The 21,522-nt window shown below is 47.0% G+C and overlaps 1 protein-coding gene and 1 non-coding gene across 5 annotated transcripts in view; both read right to left on the reverse strand.

Moving 5' to 3' along the window:
- The window catches only part of TNPO2 (transportin 2), a 43,739-nt gene extending 22,481 nt beyond the window's left edge, over positions 1-21,258 (reverse strand). Inside the window, exons 1-4 of one of the 4 annotated variants that reach the window (XM_056570322.1) lie at positions 20,691-21,258; positions 14,488-14,601; positions 13,399-13,474; positions 1,674-1,823 (exon numbers count right to left, since the gene is read on the reverse strand). In XM_056570322.1, coding sequence (XP_056426297.1) covers positions 1,674-1,823; positions 13,399-13,474; positions 14,488-14,601; positions 20,691-20,795 — 445 coding nt within the window. In that variant the 5' untranslated portion in view covers positions 20,796-21,258. Of the gene's footprint in view, positions 1-1,673; positions 1,824-13,398; positions 13,475-14,487; positions 14,602-15,046; positions 15,325-16,475; positions 16,585-20,452; positions 20,590-20,690 lie in introns of those variants that run through there. The other 3 variants (XM_056570323.1, XM_056570325.1, XM_056570324.1) reach the window with 3 other exon arrangements.
- Positions 1,566-1,635, reverse strand: LOC130268168 (small nucleolar RNA SNORD41). Its single transcript, XR_008843524.1, has one exon. It is a non-coding gene; the product is annotated as a small nucleolar RNA SNORD41 (small nucleolar RNA).
- Positions 21,259-21,522: the final 264 nt, after the last annotated feature.

The following is a 21,522-nucleotide window of genomic DNA, read 5'->3' on the forward strand; positions in this document are numbered from 1 at the left end:
CCAGTTGTCCGTTGTTTATGCCATCACTCACTTTACCATAAAATGTATGGCGCAACCAAAAAAATACTATTTGTGTGGGGAAATTAAAAAGAAAACAGCAATTTAGCAAATTTTGGAAGGTTTCGTTTTCACGCCGTACAATTTACGGTAAAAAGTGACTTGTTCTTTATTCTTTGGGTCAATACGATTAAAACGATACCCGTGATAACATACTTTACTATTACTGTTGCGTTAAAAAAAAAAAAAAAAAACGCAAACTTTTTTTACCAAATTAGTACGTTTAAGATCCCCCTATTTTCAAGACCTATAACTTTTTCATTTTTCCGTATAAGCGGCGGTATGAGGGCTAATTTTTTGCGCCGTGATCTGTACTTTTTATTGATACCATATTTGCTTATATAAAACGTTTAATACATTTTTAATACTTTTTTTGGAATAAAATAAGCTAATTTGGCTTTTTTTTTTTTTTTTTTTTACACGTTCACGCCGTTCACTGTACGGTATCATTAACATTTTATTTTAATAGTTGGGATATTTAGGCATGCGGTGATACCAAATATGTATCTAATTATTTTTTTCCCCCACACTTTTTGGGGGCGAAATAGGGAAAATGGGACAATTTATGTTTTTATAGGGGGAGGGGTTTTTTCACATTTATTTATTTATTTATTTAAATTTGTATTTATTTTTAACTTTTACACTTTAATAGTCCCCACATGGGACTATTTATAGCAATCATTCGATTGCTAATACTGTTCAGTGCTATGTATAGGACACAGCACTGATCAGTGTTATCGGTCATCTTCTGCTCTGCTCGATCGCAGACCAGAGCAGAAGATCCGTGGAAGGCAGCGGAGCCAGGTGAGGGGACCTCTGGCTGCCATGCTGGGTGATCGGATCGCCACGGCAGCGTTGCGGGCGATCCGATCATCCATTTTAGTGTTCGCAATGCTGCAGATGCCGTGATCTGTATTGCCGTGATCTGACATCCGCGATCGTGGATGTCCGCCATTACCGGCAGGTCCCTGTTTGCTATAAGCAGCCGGGACCTGCCGTTCATGACCCGAGCATCGCACCGATGCTCACAATTATGCATAGGACGTAAATAAGAACAGAAGAAGGAAGTCCAGCGTCCAAAAACTCGGAGGATAACGTTTATTTAACCAGATGGCACATACAAGAACACCGGTGGAGTGACGCGTTTCGGCCTTAAGACTAAGGCCTTGTCTTAAGGCCGAAACGCGTCACTGTACCTGTGTTCTTGTATGTGCCATCTGGTGAAATAAACGTTATCCTCAGAGTTTTGGAGGCTGGACTTCCTTCTTTTGTTCTTATCTGTTGTGGGCAAGGTCCACGCCCGGTCCGTGCGCACCTGGGGTGAGCTGAAGCATTCTCTTGTTTTTTTATAGGACGTAAATGTACGTTCTGGTGCGTTAAGTACCAGCTCACCAGGACGTACATTTACATCCTGCGGGATGTTAAACATGGTGCCTCAAGTGGCTACAGATAAGCATTACACCTGGCTTATAGGTATGCGGGATGATATAGAAGGTGTCCATGTGTCTCAGGATCAGACAGTATGAATACAAGAACCCTCACTGAGTATCAGGTATACAATGTGTGCATCACATCCGTCAAACGCAGGGAAAGCTGGGTTACTGTGCCGGACTCACCGATGGTGGCTCGTATGAGGGAGGACGCGTCTCCGATGCTGTTCAGACACTCGTTCTTTATGAACTCGGACACCGGCTGGGGGAAGCTCTGGTAATGGGCCTTTACATTGTTCTTCAGGATCAGACCACTAAGGGAGCGCGTAGGCTCATCTGTAATACAGGAAAGGTTATTGTATCAGAGGATTACAACCCATACAGCTAGAGCAGCACCTTATAGTAGTACATATTAATCCCAGCACTCTACATGATGTATGTAATACTCCCGCTCTTTCCAAACATATGAGTGTCCGTTTCCTCAGGGATTGTGTCACATGGTAAAAACGATTAAAGGGGTATTCCAGAAAAAAAAAAATATATATAAATAAATAAACATACACACACACTAGGGGTGTGAATCGCCAAGAATTTGGCGATTCGATTCGAATCGCGATACCAGTGTGGCGATTCGATATATCCCGATATATCGCGATACCGTCTAGGTGACGATACATCGCCCACCTGGGAGCATTCATAGATCCCAATAGACGCCGCTGTCAGCTTTGACAGCGGCGATCTAGTAGTCCAACGCGCACTTTTCTCATGTTATCCTGTCCGGGCTGCAAAATAAAAGAAAACACACTTTCTCTTACCTGCCAACGAGCCCCCGGAGCTCCGGTACAGGTGTTGGGTCCCCGGACTGTATTCTTCTTACTTCCTGTTAGTCCGGCACGTCACATGGAGCTTCAGCCTATCACCAGCCGCAGCGATGTCCCGCCTCAGCCAGTGATAGGCTGAAGCTCCGTGTGACGTGCCGGACTAACAGGAAGTAAGAAGAATACAGCCCGGGGACCGAACACCTGTACCGGAGCTCCGGGGGCTCGTTGGCAGGTAAGATAAAGTGCGTTTTCTTTTATTTTGCAGCCCGGACGGGATAAAATGAGAAAAGTGCGCACCGGATACTCCTTTAATAGCCAGGATTAAAATCTTAATCCTTCCAATAATTATCAGCTGCTGAAGTTGAGTTGTTCTTTTCTGTCTGGCAACAGTGCTCTCTGTCTGTCTCGGGAACTGCACAGAGTAGAAGACGTTTGCTATGGGGATTTGCTTCTACTCTGGACAGTTCCCGAGACGCGTGTCATCAGAGAGCACTTAGACAGAGAAGAACAACTCAACTTCAGCAGCTCCTAAATTATGATTTTTTAATAGAATTTACAAATCTGTTAATCTTTCTGGAAAATGTTGATATATAAAAATAGATTTTTCCTGGAATACCCCTTTAAGTTGATATATTCAGAAGATCTGAGTGAAAAAAATACCTGGACAATGGGTTAGACGTTGAGCTGGGATGTGCGGCCTTGTTGTGTATAGTAATATAAGATCCCAGATCAGACAGTATGAATACACAGACCATCACAGTGTTCAGGACGTACATCTGCATCATTTCCGGGGATAGCCACGCGGCCTACTGCGCACACCCGGCCCATCATGTGACGTATAGTTTACCCAGGAAACCGTGTAATCTATAGAATATACACGTAACATGTGACATCGCATCTACCCGGCCCATCATGTGATGTATAGTTTACCAGGAAACCATGTAATCTATAGAATATACACGTAACATGTGACATCGCATCTACCCGGCCCATCATGTGACGTATAGTTCACCCAGGAAACCGTGTAATCTATAGAATATACACGTAACATGTGACATCGCATCTACCCGGCCCATCATGTGACGTATAGTTTACCAGGAAACCATGTAATCTATAGAACATACACGTAACATGTGACATCGCATCTACCCGGCCCATCATGTGACGTATAGTTTACCCAGGAAACCATGTAATCTATAGAATATACACGTAACATGTGACATTGTATCTACCCGGCCCATCATGTGACGTATAGTTCACCCAGGAAACCGTGTAATCTATAGAATATACACGTAACATGTGACATCGCATCTACCCGGCCCATCATGTGACGTATAGTTCACCCAGGAAACCGTGTAATCTATAGAATATACACGTAACATGTGACATCGCATCTACCCGGCCCATCATGTGACGTATAGTTTACCCAGGAAACCGTGTAATCTATAGAATATACACGTAACATGTGACATCGCATCTACCCGGCCCATCATGTGACGTATAGTTTACCCAGGAAACCATGTAATCTATAGAATATACACGTAACATGTGACATCGCATCTACCCGGCCCATCATGTGACGTATAGTTTACCCAGGAAACTGTGTAATCTATAGAATATACACGTAACATGTGACATCGCATCTACCCGGCCCATCATGTGACGTATAGTTTACCCAGGAAACCATGTAATCTATAGAATATACACGTAACATGTGACATCGCATCTACCCGGCCCATCATGTGACGTATAGTTTACCCAGGAAACTGTGTAATCTATAGAATATACACGTAACATGTGACATCGCATCTACCCGGCCCATCATGTGACGTATAGTTTACCCAGGAAACCATGTAATCTATAGAATATACACGTAACATGTGACATCGCATCTACCCGGCCCATCATGTGACGTATAGTTTACCCAGGAAACCATGTAATCTATAGAATATACACGTAACATGTGACATCGCATCTACCCGGCCCATCATGTGACGTATAGTTTACCCAGGAAACTGTGTAATCTATAGAATATACACGTAACATGTGACATCGCATCTACCCGGCCCATCATGTGACGTATAGTTTACCCAGGAAACCATGTAATCTATAGAATATACACGTAACATGTGACATCGCATCTACCCGGCCCATCATGTGACGTATAGTTTACCCAGGAAACCATGTAATCTATAGAACATACACGTAACATGTGACATCGTATCTACCCGGCCCATCATGTGACGTATAGTTTACCCAGGAAACCATGTAATCTATAGAACATACACGTAACATGTGACATCGCATCTACCCGGCCCATCATGTGACGTATAGTTTACCCAGGAAACCATGTAATCTATAGAATATACACGTAACATGTGACATCGCATCTACCCGGCCCATCATGTGACGTATAGTTTACCCAGGAAACTGTGTAATCTATAGAATATACACGTAACATGTGACATCGCATCTACCCGGCCCATCATGTGACGTATAGTTTACCCAGGAAACTGTGTAATCTATAGAATATACACGTAACATGTGACATCGCATCTACCCGGCCCATCATGTGACGTATAGTTTACCCAGGAAACCATGTAATCTATAGAACATACACGTAACATGTGACATCGCATCTACCCGGCCCATCATGTGACGTATAGTTTACCCAGGAAACTGTGTAATCTATAGAATATACACGTAACATGTGACATCGCATCTACCCGGCCCATCATGTGACGTATAGTTTACCCAGGAAACCGTGTAATCTATAGAATATACACGTAACATGTGACATCGCATCTACCCGGCCCATCATGTGACGTATAGTTTACCAGGAAACCATGTAATCTATAGAACATACACGTAACATGTGACATCGCATCTACCCGGCCCATCATGTGACGTATAGTTTACCCAGGAAACCATGTAATCTATAGAATATACACGTAACATGTGACATCGCATCTACCCGGCCCATCATGTGACGTATAGTTCACCCAGGAAACCGTGTAATCTATAGAATATACACGTAACATGTGACATCGCATCTACCCGGCCCATCATGTGACGTATAGTTCACCCAGGAAACCGTGTAATCTATAGAATATACACGTAACATGTGACATCGCATCTACCCGGCCCATCATGTGACGTATAGTTTACCAGGAAACCCTGTAATCTATAGAATATACACGTAACATGTGACATCGCATCTACCCGGCCCATCATGTGACGTATAGTTTACCCAGGAAACCATGTAATCTATAGAATATACACGTAACATGTGACATCGCATCTACCCGGCCCATCATGTGACGTATAGTTTACCCAGGAAACCATGTAATCTATAGAATATACACGTAACATGTGACATCGCATCTACCCGGCCCATCATGTGACGTATAGTTTACCCAGGAAACCATGTAACCTATAGAATATACACGTAACATGTGACATCGCATCTACCCGGCCCATCATGTGACGTATAGTTTACCAGGAAACCGTGTAATCTATAGAACATACACGTAACATGTGACATCGCATCTACCCGGCCCATCACGTGACGTATAGTTTACCAGGAAACCGTGTAATCTATAGAATATACACGTAACATGTGACATCGCATCTACCCGGCCCATCATGTGACGTATAGTTTACCCAGGAAACTGTAATCTATAGAATATACACGTAACATGTGACATCGCATCTACCCGGCCCATCATGTGACGTATAGTTTACCAGGAAACTGTAATCTATAGAACATACACGTAACATGTGACATCGCATCTACCCGGCCCATCATGTGACGTATAGTTTACCCAGGAAACCATGTAATCTATAGAATATACACGTAACATGTGACATTGCATCTACCCGGCCCATCATGTGACGTATAGTTTACCCAGGAAACCATGTAATCTATAGAACATACACGTAACATGTGACATTGCATCTACCCGGCCCATCATGTGACGTATAGTTTACCAGGAAACCGTGTAATCTATAGAATATACACGTAACATGTGACATCGCATCTACCCGGCCCATCATGTGACGTATAGTTTACCAGGAAACTGTGTAATCTATAGAATATACACGTAACATGTGACATCGCATCTACCCGGCCCATCATGTGACGTATAGTTTACCAGGAAACTAATCTATAGAATATACACGTAACATGTGACATCGCATCTACCCGGCCCATCATGTGACGTATAGTTTACCCAGGAAACCATGTAATCTATAGAACATACACGTAACATGTGACATCGCATCTACCCGGCCCATCATGTGACGTATAGTTTACCCAGGAAACCATGTAATCTATAGAATATACACGTAACATGTGACATTGCATCTACCCGGCCCATCATGTGACGTATAGTTTACCCAGGAAACCATGTAATCTATAGAACATACACGTAACATGTGACATTGCATCTACCCGGCCCATCATGTGACGTATAGTTTACCAGGAAACCGTGTAATCTATAGAATATACACGTAACATGTGACATCGCATCTACCCGGCCCATCATGTGACGTATAGTTTACCAGGAAACTGTAATCTATAGAACATACACGTAACATGTGACATCGCATCTACCCGGCCCATCATGTGACGTATAGTTTACCAGGAAACTGTAATCTATAGAACATACACGTAACATGTGACATCGCATCTACCCGGCCCATCATGTGACGTATAGTTTACCAGGAAACTGTAATCTATAGAACATACACGTAACATGTGACATCGCATCTACCCGGCCCATCATGTGACGTATAGTTTACCCAGGAAACCATGTAATCTATAGAATATACACGTAACATGTGACATCGCATCTACCCGGCCCATCACATGACCTAAAGGGTATAACCAGTATAGTGATATATATAGTATATACACGGCCCATCACATGACCTAGAGGATATAACCAGTATAGTGATATATATAGTATATACATGGCCCATCACATGACCTAGAGGATATAACCAGTATAGTGATTATATATATATAGTATATACATGGCCCATCACATGACCTAGAGGATATAACCAGTATAGTGATTATATATATAGTATATACCCGACCCATCACATGACCTAGAGGATATAACCAGTATAGTGATAATATATATATAGTATATACCCGGCCCATCACATGACCTAGAGGGTATAACCAGTATAGTGATAGATATATAGTATATACATGGCCCATCACATGACCTAGAGGATATAACCAGTATAGTGATATATATATATATATATAGTATATACCCGGCCCATCACATGACCTAAAGGGTATAACCAGTATAGTGATATATATAGTATATACACGGCCCATCACATGACCTAGAGGATATAACCAGTATAGTGATATATATAGTATATACATGGCCCATCACATGACCTAGAGGATATAACCAGTATAGTGATTATATATATAGTATATACCCATCACATCACATGACCTCTAGAATATACTCGGTATAACATGTGACATATAGTATATACCCATCACATGACCTCTAGAATATACTCGGTATAACATGTGACATAACATATCTCCTCTCACCTCTCTATACTGTTTGAGGCGGCCATGATTCCTGACTAGTCCAGGTTCTGCTCACTAGGAGCGATGGTCCCAGCACTTCCGGACACCATTATGAATAAAACACAAACTTTATTTCTTCCTTATTAAATAACTGAGGTAGCAAAAAAATGGATAAGAACAAAGACCGACGCGTTTCTGTTATGTCGCCTTTTTCAAGGTCTGTCTGAACATGGTGCTGAATAAATATACATATAGCTCCTCCCTATTTTGCACATCACTTCCTGTATAGATCCTGAAATTAACCCTAAATTCACACATTACTAGCACATAGTATCAAAGATTTGGAACATTATATTATAATATATATATATATAATATATAATATATAATATATAATATATAATATATATATATATATATATATATATATATATATATATATACATACACACACACACACAGTGGTCTCTCAACATACCATGGTAATCCGTTCCAAATGGACCATCGTTTGTTGAAACCATCGTATGTTGAGGGATCCGTGCAATGTAAAGTATAGAACAGTGGTCTACAACCTGCGGACCTCCAGATGTTGCAAAACTACAACACCCAGCATGCCCGGACAGCCATCTGGAGGGCAACAGTTTTAGAGAACACTGCAAAGTGATCTCCAAACTGTGGTCCTCCAGCTGTTGCAAAACTACAACACCCAGCATGCCCTGAAGCGATAGGAGTGAGGTGGCAGGGGTGCCACCCCTCCTATCCCTGCTATTGGTGGTCTAGACACGACCACCAATAGCAGATCGGGGGCGGGGGGGTTTAACTTTCGTTTTCCCCGTCCTGCCCTCCCACAATAGGCGGGGCAGGATGGGGAAACGACGGGGACCGGCGTCGAAGATCCACTTACCGATCCAGGCGGGCGACAGAGATCGGCGGGCGGCGATGACGTGCGGCTGGAACCGACAGAAGCCGGTGAGTTGCCTAGCAACATCTGGAGGGTACAGTTTGAGACCATTATACAGTGGTCTCTAACTGTAGCCCTCCAGATGTTGCAAAATTACAACTGCCAGCATGCCCAGACAGCTCTTTGGGCATGCTGGAATATGTAGTTTTGCAACAGCTGGAGGGCTACAGTTTGGAGATCACTTTGCAGTGTTCTCTAAAACTGTAGCCCTCCAGATGTTGCAAAACTGCAAATCCCAGCATGTCCAAACAGCAATCAGCTGTCTCGTCATGCTGGGAGTTGTAGTTGCGTACCTCCAGCTATTGCATAACTACATCTCCCAGCATGCCCTTTGGCGATCAGTACATGCTGGGAGTTGTAGTTTTGCAACAGCTATAGGCACACTGGTTGGAAAATACTGAGTTAGGTAACAGAACCTAACTGAAGGTTTTCCAACCAGTGTGTCTCCAGCTGTTGCAACAGTACAACTCCCAGCATGCACGGTCTGTCAGTACATGCTGGGAGTTGTAGTTTTGAAACAGCTGGAGGTTTGCCCCCCCATGTGAACGTACAGGGTACAGGGTACATTCACACGGGCAGGCTTACAGTAAGTTTCCTGCTTAAAGTTTGGGCTGAGGCAAATTTTTCGCCGCAGCTCAAACTCCTTGCGGGAAACTCACCGTAACATGCCAGTGCGAATGTACCCTAAACACTACACTACACTACCACCTAATAAAGGGTAAAACACTACATATACACCCCCTTACACTGCCCCCCCCCCCCCCCAATAAAAATTAAAACCGTATTGTATGGCAGTGTTTCCAAAACGGAGCCTCCAGCTGTTGCAAAACAACAACTCCCAGCATTTCCGGACAGCCACTGACTGTCCAGGCATGCTGGGAATTTAGCAACAGCTGGAGGCACCCTGTTTGGGAATCACTGGTGTAGAATACCCCTATGTCCACCCCTATGCGATCCCTAATTTAGTCCTCAAATGCGCATGGCGCTCTAACTTCGGAGCCCTGTCGTATTTCAAGGAAACACTTTAGGGCCACATATGGGGTATCTCCGTACTCGGGAGAAATTACACTACAAATTTTGGGGGGCTTTTTCTCCTTTTACCCCTTATGAAAAGGAAAAGTTGGTGCTTGTTAGTGGAAAAAAAATAAAAATAATAATTTTTACACTAACATGCTGGTGTTGCCTTTTTATTTTCACAAGCGTTAAAAGGAAAAAAAAAAGACCCCCAAAATTTGTAACGCAATTTGTCCTGAGTACAGAAATACCCCATATGTGGGTGTAAAATGCTCTGTGGGTGCACAACAAGGCTCAGGAGTGAGAGCGCATCATGTACATTTGAGGCCTAAATTGGTGATTTGCACAGGAGTGGCCGATTTTACAGCGATTCTGACATAAACGCAAAAAAATAAATACCCACATGTGACCCCATTTTGGAAACTACACCCCTCACGTAATGTAATAAGGGGTGCAGTGAGCATTTACACCCCACAGGTGTCTGACAGAATTTTGGAACAGTGGTCCGTGAAAATGAAAAATGTAATTTTTCATTTGCACAGCCCACTGTTCCAAAGATCTGTCAAACGCCAGTGGGGTGTAAATGCTCACTGCACCCCTTATTACATTCCGTGAGGGGTGTAGTTTCCAAAATAGGGTCACATGTGGGGGGGTCCACTGTTCTGGCACCACGGGGGGCTTTGTAAACGCACATGGCCCCTGACTTCCATTCCAAAAAATTTTTGCCCAAAAGCTCAATGGTGCTCCTTCTCTTCTTAGCATTGTAGTGCGCCAGCAGAGCACTTGACGTCCACACATGGGGTATTTCCATACTCAGAAGAGATGGGGTTACAAATTTTGGGGGGTATTTTCTGCTATTAACCCTTGCAAAAATGTGAAATTTGGGGGAAACAACTTTTAGTGAAAAAAAATAATTTTATTTTTACATATGCAAAAGTCGTGAAACACCTGTGGGGTATTAAGGCTCACTTTATTCCTTGTTACGTTCCTCAAGGGGTCTAGTTTCCAAAATGGTATGGCATGTGTTTTTTTTTTTGCTGTTCTGGCACCATAGGGGCTTCCTAAATGCAACATGCCCCCAAAAACCATTTCAGAAAAACGTACTCTCCAAAATCCCCTTGTCGCTCTTTCCCTTCTGAGCCCTCTACTGCGCCCGCCGAACACTTTACATAGACATATGAGGTATGTGCTTACTCGAGAGAAATTGGGCTACAAATATAAGTATAAATTTTCTCCTTTTACCCCTTGTAAAAATTCAAAAATTGGGTCTACAAGAACATGTAAGTGTAAAAAATGAAGATTGTGAATTTTCTCCTTCACTTTGCTGCTATTCCTGTGAAACACCTAAAGGGTTAAAACGCTGACTGAATGTCATTTTGAATACTTTGGGGGGTGCAGTTTTTATAATGGGGTCACTTGTGGGGAATTTCTAAGATGAAGACCCTTCAAATCAGCTTCAAACCTGAACTGGTCCCTGAAAAATAGTGAGTTTGAAAATTTTGTGAAAAATTGGAAAATTGCTGCTGAACTTTGAAGCCCTCTGGTGTCTTCCAAAAGTAAAGACACGTCAATTGTATGATGCAAACATAAAGTAGACATATTGTATATGTGACCCAAATTTTTTTTTATTTGGAATATCCATTTTCCTTACAAGCAGAGAGCTTCAAAGTTAGAACAATGCAAAATTTCCAAATTTTTCATCAAATTTTGGGATTTTTCACCAAGAAAGGATACAAGTTACCACAAAATTTTACCACTATGTTAAAGTAGAATATGTCACGAAAAAACAATCTCGGAATCAGAATGATAACTAAAAGCATTCCAGAGTTATTATATCTCTCTCTCTCTCAACTGTCTCCAGAAAGTTAAACAGATTTGTAAATTACTTCTATTAAAAAAATCTGCTAATGATGTCATAGCCCCACCCCCTCATGACGTCACACCCCAACCCCCTCAATGCAATTCTATGGGAGGATGCGTGAGCGTGTCACAATGGGCGTGGCCGACCCCGCAGCACGAAAAAAAGCATTCAGAACATTTACTTCCGAACGCTGCCCAGTGGAGTACCCCTTTAATCCTTTGGGCAGTACCATTACATTTTTCACTCAGATCAAATAGTCTCTGAAATGCATGAATTACAATACCCTTACATGACATCAGGGGATATTACATTGACTAGGGATAGAATTAGAGTCACCAACTAATTATTTTACCCTGTTAATTCCAGGACACCCCGTACGGACGCCGTTCAGCACAGAACTGAAGATGAATTGTTACAACTGGAACAAGATATTAAAGGGGTACTTTGCTGATAAACATTTAATTTTAAATCAACTGGTGCCAGAAAGTAAAACAGACTTGTAAATCACTTCTATTAAAAAAAAAAAATCTTAATCCTTACAGTACTTAGCTGCCGTATGATCCACAGGAAGTTCTTTTCTCTTTGAATTTCCTTTCTTTCTGACCACTGTGCTCTCTGCTGACACCTCTGTCCATTTTAGGAACTGTCCAGAGCAGGAGAGGTTTTCTGTGGGGATTTGCTCCTACTCTGGACAGTTCCTGACATGGACAAAGGTGTCAGCAGAGAGCACTGTGGTCAGACAGAAAAGAAATTCAAAAATACAAGAACTTCCTGTGGATCATACAGCAGCTGATAAGTACTGGAAGGATAAATTTATATTATATTATATATAAATAAAATCTCAACTGGCTCCAGAAAGTTAAACAGATTTGTAAATTACTTCTATTAAAAAAAAAAAAAAAATCTTAATCATTTCAATAATTATCAGCTGCTGAAGTTGAGTTGTTCTTTTCTGTCTAGCAACAGTGCTCTCTGCTGACATCTCTGCTTGTCTCGGGAACCGCACAGAGTAGAAGAGGTTTGCTATGGGGATTTGCTTCTACTCTGGACAGTTCCCGAGACGCGTGTCATCAGAGAGCACTTAGACAGAAAAGAACAACTCAACTTCAGCAGCTCATAAGTACTGAAAGGATTAAGATTTTTTAATAGATGTAATTTACAAATCCGTTTAACTTTCTGGAGCCAATTGACATTTAAAAAAAAAAAAAAAAAAAAATGATTTCTCCTGGAATACCCCTTTAAGATTTTTTAATAGAAGAAGTAATTTACAAATGTTTAAACTTTCTTGCACCAGTTGATTAAAAAATATATATATATTAAAAATAAAAAAATATTTTCCAGTGGAGTACCACTTTAAAGCCAGATCACATTCTTACTTCAATATCACCACACGTGACCACAAAGCTATCAAAGAGCTTCAACACTACATTGACATCATAGAATACTCAGCATATACCCATTAGCATATACCGGGCCACCCACATTGGGGGGGGGGGGGGGAAAAACGATAGGATTTCCACTCAAGGGCTGGTCCTGCAGGACATCTGGGAACAGTGTTGCTGCCATGGAAAAAGTGCAGGAACTCAGTTCCCACATGTTCCTGCAGGACTTGAGCCCTGGTGAATACCCAGCATAACAGGTGACATCTGGCATATTCCCGGCCCACCACACGACTACACTCCGCATACCTTCAGACTTGAGCCGCGTTAGCACGAAGATCAGATAGTTGTTGAAGTCTGGATATTGGTTCAGCTGCTTCAGTTTCTGAGCGATCGTTCAGGACAAGACTAGTAGAGAAGATACTGGCCAACCCCCGTGACAATGACGTCAGTGACGTCCCCTCCCCCCGCCTGCTTCATGCGAGAGAACCTTACTAATTACCGTATTTTTTGCCGTAAACGATGCACTTTTTCTTCCCCAAAACTGGGGGGGGGGGGGGGGGGGGGAACATAACACTAACCCGGCTGTTCAGTCTGGCTGTTTGGGACCGCCGCGGTGAAATCGCGAACAGCTCACAGGACACCGGGAGGGACCTTACCTGCCTCCTCGGTGTCTGCTCCGTGCTGGGACCCCCTGCATGGCTGGCGCTCTCCTTCGTCGTCATCACGTCGTCGCGCACACCGTCCCGTTGTCCAATAGTAGTGGCGTGCGTAGCGACGTCATGGCGGCGGCGGAGAGCGAGAATACCGGGCAGCAGAGACGTTCCGGAGAGACGTGGACACCCCGGGGACGCGACGTCAGCGATGGAGAGCGACATCCAGGGCAGCGGTGACGGGTCCGGAGTGGCGGGGACACGCGAGTATTACCTCCTATACCAGTGATCTTCAACCTGCGGACCTCCAGATGTTGCAAAACTACAACTCCTGGCATGCACGGACAGCCAACGGCTGTAGTTTTGCAACATCTGGAGGTCCGATGGTTTAAGATCACCGTCTTATACTTTACATTGTATTTGGTTCAGAATCTTTATTTTCTAGAGATTTTTATCCTATAAAATTAGGAGCGTCTTATATGACGAAAAATACGGTACATTAGATGAGGCCATGAAAGCTAATACCCAAATACCCAAGAGCAGGTAATGTACTAACTTATCACTAGAGCAATGTCTTCCAAACTGTGGCCCTCCAGCTGTTGCAAAACTACAACTCCCAGCATGCCCGGACAGCCAACGGCTGTCCGGGCATGCTGGGAGTTGTAGTTTTGCAACAGCTGGGGGTCCACAGTTTGGAAGACATTGCACTAGAGCGACCATCAGAAGCGTGACATGTAAAGGATACATCCTGGACGATCCTCTGGGTGGCTGTGTCCGGTGACTGAGAGTCCTTTAATAGCTGGAGGACTTGCTGTAAACCTTCCTCATCCGGGCGCCAGTCCATCTTCACAACCAGAAGCTGCAAAAAGTTTAAAAATATAAAAAATAATAGATTAATATAAAAGTAATATAGAGCAAAGTGCAGTACCTCACTTCTGCCTGCTGAGGTCACTGTTGTACTAAGAATTTACTAAACACATATGGAAGCCTCCAGCATTACATCTGTACGGCCACCCTATTGGGGAGATCATGGCTGCCCCCCCCCCCCCCCCCCCATGGATCCCTGGCCTTGTCATGTGTGTAGTCATGGAGATCCCGGATCAGACAGTATGAATACAGTGACCCTCATGGTAGTCAGGACACAGGTCTGCATCATCTCCGGGACCCCACAGCCGTCCTGCAATAGTAGGGTAACTGCTGATGTCCCCCCATATCCAGATCCCAGCCCCTGTACAAGGTCATTAAGGTCATGTGCCCCCTGTATCAGTCTGGAATGATCTCAGAACAGACCCCGTACAACTTGCCTGAAATGATCCCAGATCCTGTCTCCTAAAACAAGTATAGGAAGATCTTGGGTGCGGTCCCCTCTGCCACGAATTGGAAAGGATCCCGGATCTAATCCAATCCCTGTCTCTGTGTCACCTTAGAATTTCCCAATTGTTTAGAGATCTCCTATATTCTCTCTCAAGAGATCCAAAAACCTACCACAACAATCTGTCAGAAAGGAACCTGCATCAAGATTCCTCAAATAGATCCCAGAATCTACCACCCGCACTTACTGCAGGATGACCCCACATCCTGTCTCCCCTAACAGATCCCAGAATCTACCACCCGCACTTACTGCAGGATGACCCCACATCCTGTCTCCCCTAACAGATCCCAGAATCTACCACCCGCACTTACTGCAGGATGACCCCACATCCTGTCTCCCCTAACAGATTCCAGAATCTACCACCCGCACTTACTGCAGGATGACCCCACATCCTGTCTCCCCTAACAGATCCCAGAATCTACCACCCGCACTTACTGCAGGATGACCCCACATCCTGTCTCCCCTAACAGATTCCAGAATCTACCACCCACAAGTACAGCAGGATGACCCCCACATCCTGTCTCCACTAACAGATCCCAAAATCTACCACCCACAAGTACAGCAGGATGACCCCACACACACCCTGTCTCCCCTCACAGATCCCAGAATCTACCACCCGCACTTACTGCAGGATGACCCCACACCCTGTCTCCCCTAACAGATCCCAGAATCTACCACCCACAAGTACAGCAGGATGACCCCACACCCTGTCTCCCCTAACAGATCCCAGAATCTACCACCCACAAGTACAGCAGGATGACCCCACACCCTGTCTCCCCTATTAGATCCTTGAACCTACCATCCACAATATGTCAGAACAACCAACATCCTGTCTCCCCTAATAGATCCCATAATTACCATCCACACGTACTGTGGGAAAATCCCAGATCCTGTCTCTTCTAACTGATCGAGGAACCTACCACCCACAATTGGTCTGAGGACACCACATCACGATTCTTCTAACAGATCCCAGAACCTACCCCACACACACACACACACACACACACACGTACTGCAAGATGATCCTACATCATGTCTCCCCATAATAGATCCCAGAATCTACCACCCATAAGTACTGCAGAATTATCCCACACAGTGTATTCACTAATAGATCCCAGAACCTAACACCCAATCTGTCAGAAGACTCCACATCCTGTCTACCCTAACAGATCGCAGAATCTACTGCCCACAATCTGTCAGAGGATCCGATCACAGATCATGATTCTCCAAACAGATCCCATAACCTACAACCCACAATGTCAGAAGATCCCACATCCTGTCTCCCCTAATCGATTACAGAATCTTTCGCCCCCAAGTATGATGATCACACATCCTGTCTTTTAATAGATCCCAGAACCTACCAACTACAATCTGCCCAAGATCCGAGATCATGTCTCTCCGAAGAACTTCCAGAATCTGTCTCCTATAATCTTTTCAGAGAAGATGCCAAACACCCTTCATCCTGTCACCCCTAATAGATCCCAGGATTTACCACCGAGAAGGATGATCCCAAATCCTGTCTCCCCCTAATAGATTCCAAAATCTACCCCCCATAATCTCTGAGAAGATCCTATATTCTCTTTCTTAATAGATCTCAGATCCCACAACCCACAATCTGCTCAAGATGATCCCAGATAATCTCACCTAGTACATCCTAGAAACTACATATTCCATATTCTCCTTTCTAATAGATCCCAAAACCATTGGTCAGAGAAGTTTACGGATCACAATCTTGTCCATCCCTTACATTGGGAAGATACCAAATCATGTCCACTACATTCACCAGGATCACACAACCTCTAAAATAATACCCCCCCCCCCCCCCCCGGAGCAGATCCTTTCTTCCTCCCCACCACTGGACTAGATCCTTCCTCTCCCCCCCCTCACCACTGGACTAGATCCTTCCTCTCCCCCCCTCACCACTGGACTAGATCCTTCCTCTCCCCCCCTCACCACTGGACTAGATCCTTCCTCTCCCCCCCTCACCACTGGACTAGATCCTTCCTCTCCCCCCCCTCACCACTGGACTAGATCCTTCCTCTCCCCCCCTCACCACTGGACTAGATCCTTCCTCTCCCCCCCTCACCACTGGACTAGATCCTTCCTCTCCCCCCCTCACCACTGGACTAGATCCTTCCTCTCCCCCCCCTCACCACTGGACTAGATCCTTCCTCTCCCCCCTCACCACTGGACTAGATCCTTCCTCTCCCCCCTCACCACTGGACTAGATCCTTCCTCTCCCCCCTCACCACTGGACTAGATCCTTCCTCTCCCCCCCCCTCACCACTGGACTAGATCCTTCCTCTCCCCCCCCTCACCACTGGACTAGATCCTTCCTCTCCCCCCCCTCACCACTGGACTAGATCCTTCCTCTCCCCCCCTCACCACTGGACTAGATCCTTCCTCTCCCCCCCTCACCACTGGACTAGATCCTTCCTCTCCCCCCCCTCACCACTGGACTAGATCCTTCCTCTCCCCCCCCCTCACCACTGGACTAGATCCTTCCTCTCCCCCCCCCTCACCACTGGACTAGATCCTTCCTCTCCCCCCCCCTCACCACTGGACTAGATCCTTCCTCTCCCCCCCCCTCACCACTGGACTAGATCCTTCCTCTCCCCCCCCTCACCACTGGACTAGATCCTTCCTCTCCCCCCCCTCACCACTGGACTAGATCCTTCCTCTCCCCCCCTCACCACTGGACTAGATCCTTCCTCTCCCCCCCTCACCACTGGACTAGATCCTTCCTCTCCCCCCCCTCACCACTGGACTAGATCCTTCCTCTCCCCCTCTCACCACTGGACTAGATCCTTCCTCTCCCCCCCCTCACCACTGGACTAGATCCTTCCTCTCCCCCCCCCTCACCACTGGACTAGATCCTTCCTCTCCCCCCCCCTCACCACTGGACTAGATCCTTCCTCTCCCCCCCCTCACCACTGGACTAGATCCTTCCTCTCCCCCCCCTCACCACTGGACTAGATCCTTCCTCTCCCCCCCCTCACCACTGGACTAGATCCTTCCTCTCCCCCCCCTCACCACTGGACTAGATCCTTCCTCTCCCCCCCCTCACCACTGGACTAGATCCTTCCTCTCCCCCCCTCACCACTGGACTAGATCCTTCCTCCCCCCCCCTCACCACTGGACTAGATCCTTCCTCTCCCCCCCTCACCACTGGACTAGATCCTTCCTCTCCCCCCCTCACCACTGGACTAGATCCTTCCTCTCCCCCCCCTCACCACTGGACTAGATCCTTCCTCTCCCCCCCTCACCACTGGACTAGATCCTTCCTCCCTCCCCCCCTCACCACTGGACTAGATCCTTCCTCCCTCCCCCCCTCACCACTGGACTAGATCCTTCCTCTCCCCCCCCTCACCACTGGACTAGATCCTTCCTCTCCCCCCCCCCCACCACTGGACTAGATCCTTCCTCTCCCCCCCCCCCACCACTGGACTAGATCCTTCCTCTCCCCCCCCCCACCACTGGACTAGATCCTTCCTCTCCCCCCCACCACTGGACTAGATCCTTCCTCTCCCCCCCACCACTGGACTAGATCCTTCCTCTCCCCCCCCCCCACTGGACTAGATCCTTCCCCCCCCCAATGGACTAGATCCTCCCCCCCCCCACTGGACTAGATCCTTCCCCCCCCCCCCCCACTGGACTAGATCCTCCCCCCCCCACCACTGGACTAGATCCTTCTCCCCCCCCCCCACTGGACTAGATCCTTCCTCTCCCCCCCCCCCACTGGACTAGATCCTTCCTCTCTCCCCCCACCACTGGACTAGATCCTCTCCCCCCCACCACTGGACTAGATCCTCTCCCTCCACCACTGGACTAGATCCTTCCCCCCCACCACTGGACTAGATCCTTCCCCCCCACCACTGGACTAGATCCTTCCCCCCCACCACTGGACTAGATCCTACCCCCCCCACCACTGGACTAGATCTCCTCTCCCCCCCACTGGACTAGATCTCTCTCCCCCCCACCACTGGACTAGATCCTTCCTCTCCCCCCCACCACTGGACTAGATCCTTCCTCTCCCCCCCCACCACTGGACTAGATCCTTCCTCTCCCCCTCCCCCACTGGACTAGATCCTTCCTCTCTCCCCCCCACTGGACTAGATCCTTCCTCCCTCCCCCCCACTGGACTAGATCCTTCCCTCTCTCCCCCCCCACTGGACTAGATCCTTCCTCTCTCCCCCCCCCCCCCACTGGACTAGATCCTTCCTCTCTCCCCCCCCCCCACTGGACTAGATCCCCCCCCCCACCACCACTGGACTAGATCCTCCCCCCCCCACCACTGGACTAGATCCTCCCCCCCCCCACCACTGGACTAGATCCTAACCTCCCCCCCCCACCACTGGACTAGATCCTCCCCCCCCCCCCACCACTGGACTAGATCCTTCCCCCCCCACCACTGGACTAGATCCTTCCTCTCTCCCCCCCCCACTGGACTAGATCCTTCCTCTCCCCCCCCCACTGGACTAGATCCTTCCTCCCCCCCCCCCACTGGACTAGATCCTTCCTCTCTCCCCCCCCACTGGACTAGATCCTTCCTCTCTCCCCCCCCCCCACTGGACTAGATCCTTCCTCTCTCCCCCCCCCCCACTGGACTAGATCCTTCCTCTCTCCCCCCCCCCCCACTGGACTAGATCCTTCCTCTCTCCCCCCCCCCACTGGACTAGATCCTTCCTCTCTCCCCCCCCCCCCACTGGACTAGATCCTTCCTCTCTCCCCCCCCCCCCCACTGGACTAGATCCTTCCTCTCTCCCCCCCCCCCACTGGACTAGATCCTTCCTCTCTCCCCCCCCCCCACTGGACTAGATCCTTCCTCTCTCCCCCCCCCCACTGGACTAGATCCTTCCTCTCCCCCCCCCCACTGGACTAGATCCTTCCTCTCTCCCCCCCCCCACTGGACTAGATCCTTCCTCTCTCCCCCCCCCACTGGACTAGATCCCCCCCCCACCACTGGACTAGATCCTTCCCCCCCCACCACTGGACTAGATCCTCCCCCCCCCCCCCACCACTGGACTAGATCCTCCCCCCCCCACCACTGGACTAGATCCTCCCCCCCCCACCACTGGACTAGATCCTTCCCCCCCACCACTGGACTAGATCCTTCCCCCCCCACCACTGGACTAGATCCTTCCTCTCCCCCCCCCCCCCCCCACTGGACTAGATCCTTCCTCTCCCCCCCCCACCACTGGACTAGATCCTTCCTCCCCCCCCCCCCCACCACTGGACTAGATCCTTCCCCCCCACCACTGGACTAGATCCTTCCTCTCCCCCCACCACTGGAGTAGATCCTTCCTCTCCCCCGTACAGATAGTCATAGTACACCCACCATCCTCCCGTGGGATAACACTACAGGACTCCGGTAAGCTATAAAGATGGCGGATCCCTGTCCCTCACGAGCCGGTGTCCGTTCCAGCCGTTACAGGTCAGTGATGCGGCACGTCTCCCCGTACATCACACCTGTAGCTGGGCCTCCCCGTCATCCCGATCCCTCCCCCGCTCCCCGTCAGCACCTCCCTCCCGTCCGCGGCCTCGTCCCCTCCCGTCATCCCCCCGGTGCCGCTCACCTCGCAGGGATGGAGGAGACTCGCAGGCGGCGGAGACACAGAAAGAGAGAGAGCGCGGGCTGATGACGTCATTCGCACCCCTCCAACCGACCAATAAGGTGACATTCTGAGGGAGGAGCAAGTTCCGACATGATCCCTCCCGGCCGCCGTCTGAGCCTGGGATTTTCAAATTCCGCCATTCTCCATTACGCCACACCACGTGACCGCCGGAGTTCGAGTAGCAGAATGCGCCATGTTTGTTTTGGGCACACGCAGTATTCTGAGAGCTGGCTACGCAGAGAGATTTCTTCTGGGCACCCGATTGTTCTTATTCTCCCATTTAGGCCTTATTGCTCAAACAGGTTTTGTCATTCTAACCGCTATAACCTTTTTTATTTGTTCGTGGATATAGCTTCATGAGGGCTCGTTTTTTGTGGGACAAGTTGTGTTTTTTAATGACCAGATTTTGGGGGTTTATATAACGTCATTAAGCTTTATTTATAAAAAATGTTTTTATATGATTTGTTTATATAGGTTTTTAAAATTATTTTATGTTTTATACTACAATGTATTTTCTAGGGAATTTATGCATTTATTATGGAGGGGTGTTTTTTCTTCTTTTTTTTTAAACTATTGTATTAAACTTTTTTTTTTATTACTTTTTAACTAGTCCATCTAGGACATAATTTTTTTGTGGCTGGCCAGTGGTTCTCAATCGGAGTGCCACAAGAACCTGTCAGGGCATAGGACGTGTTTAGATGCCTGCCGCATAGCACCGCCACAGTATCAACACCGGCCTTTAGTGACGGTGCCTGCGGCTACTAGAGGCTGTGAGCATCCCTACATCTCTGTC

This window comes from Hyla sarda, chromosome 4 (assembly GCF_029499605.1).
Source record: "Hyla sarda isolate aHylSar1 chromosome 4, aHylSar1.hap1, whole genome shotgun sequence".
Taxonomy (NCBI): domain Eukaryota; kingdom Metazoa; phylum Chordata; class Amphibia; order Anura; family Hylidae; genus Hyla; species Hyla sarda.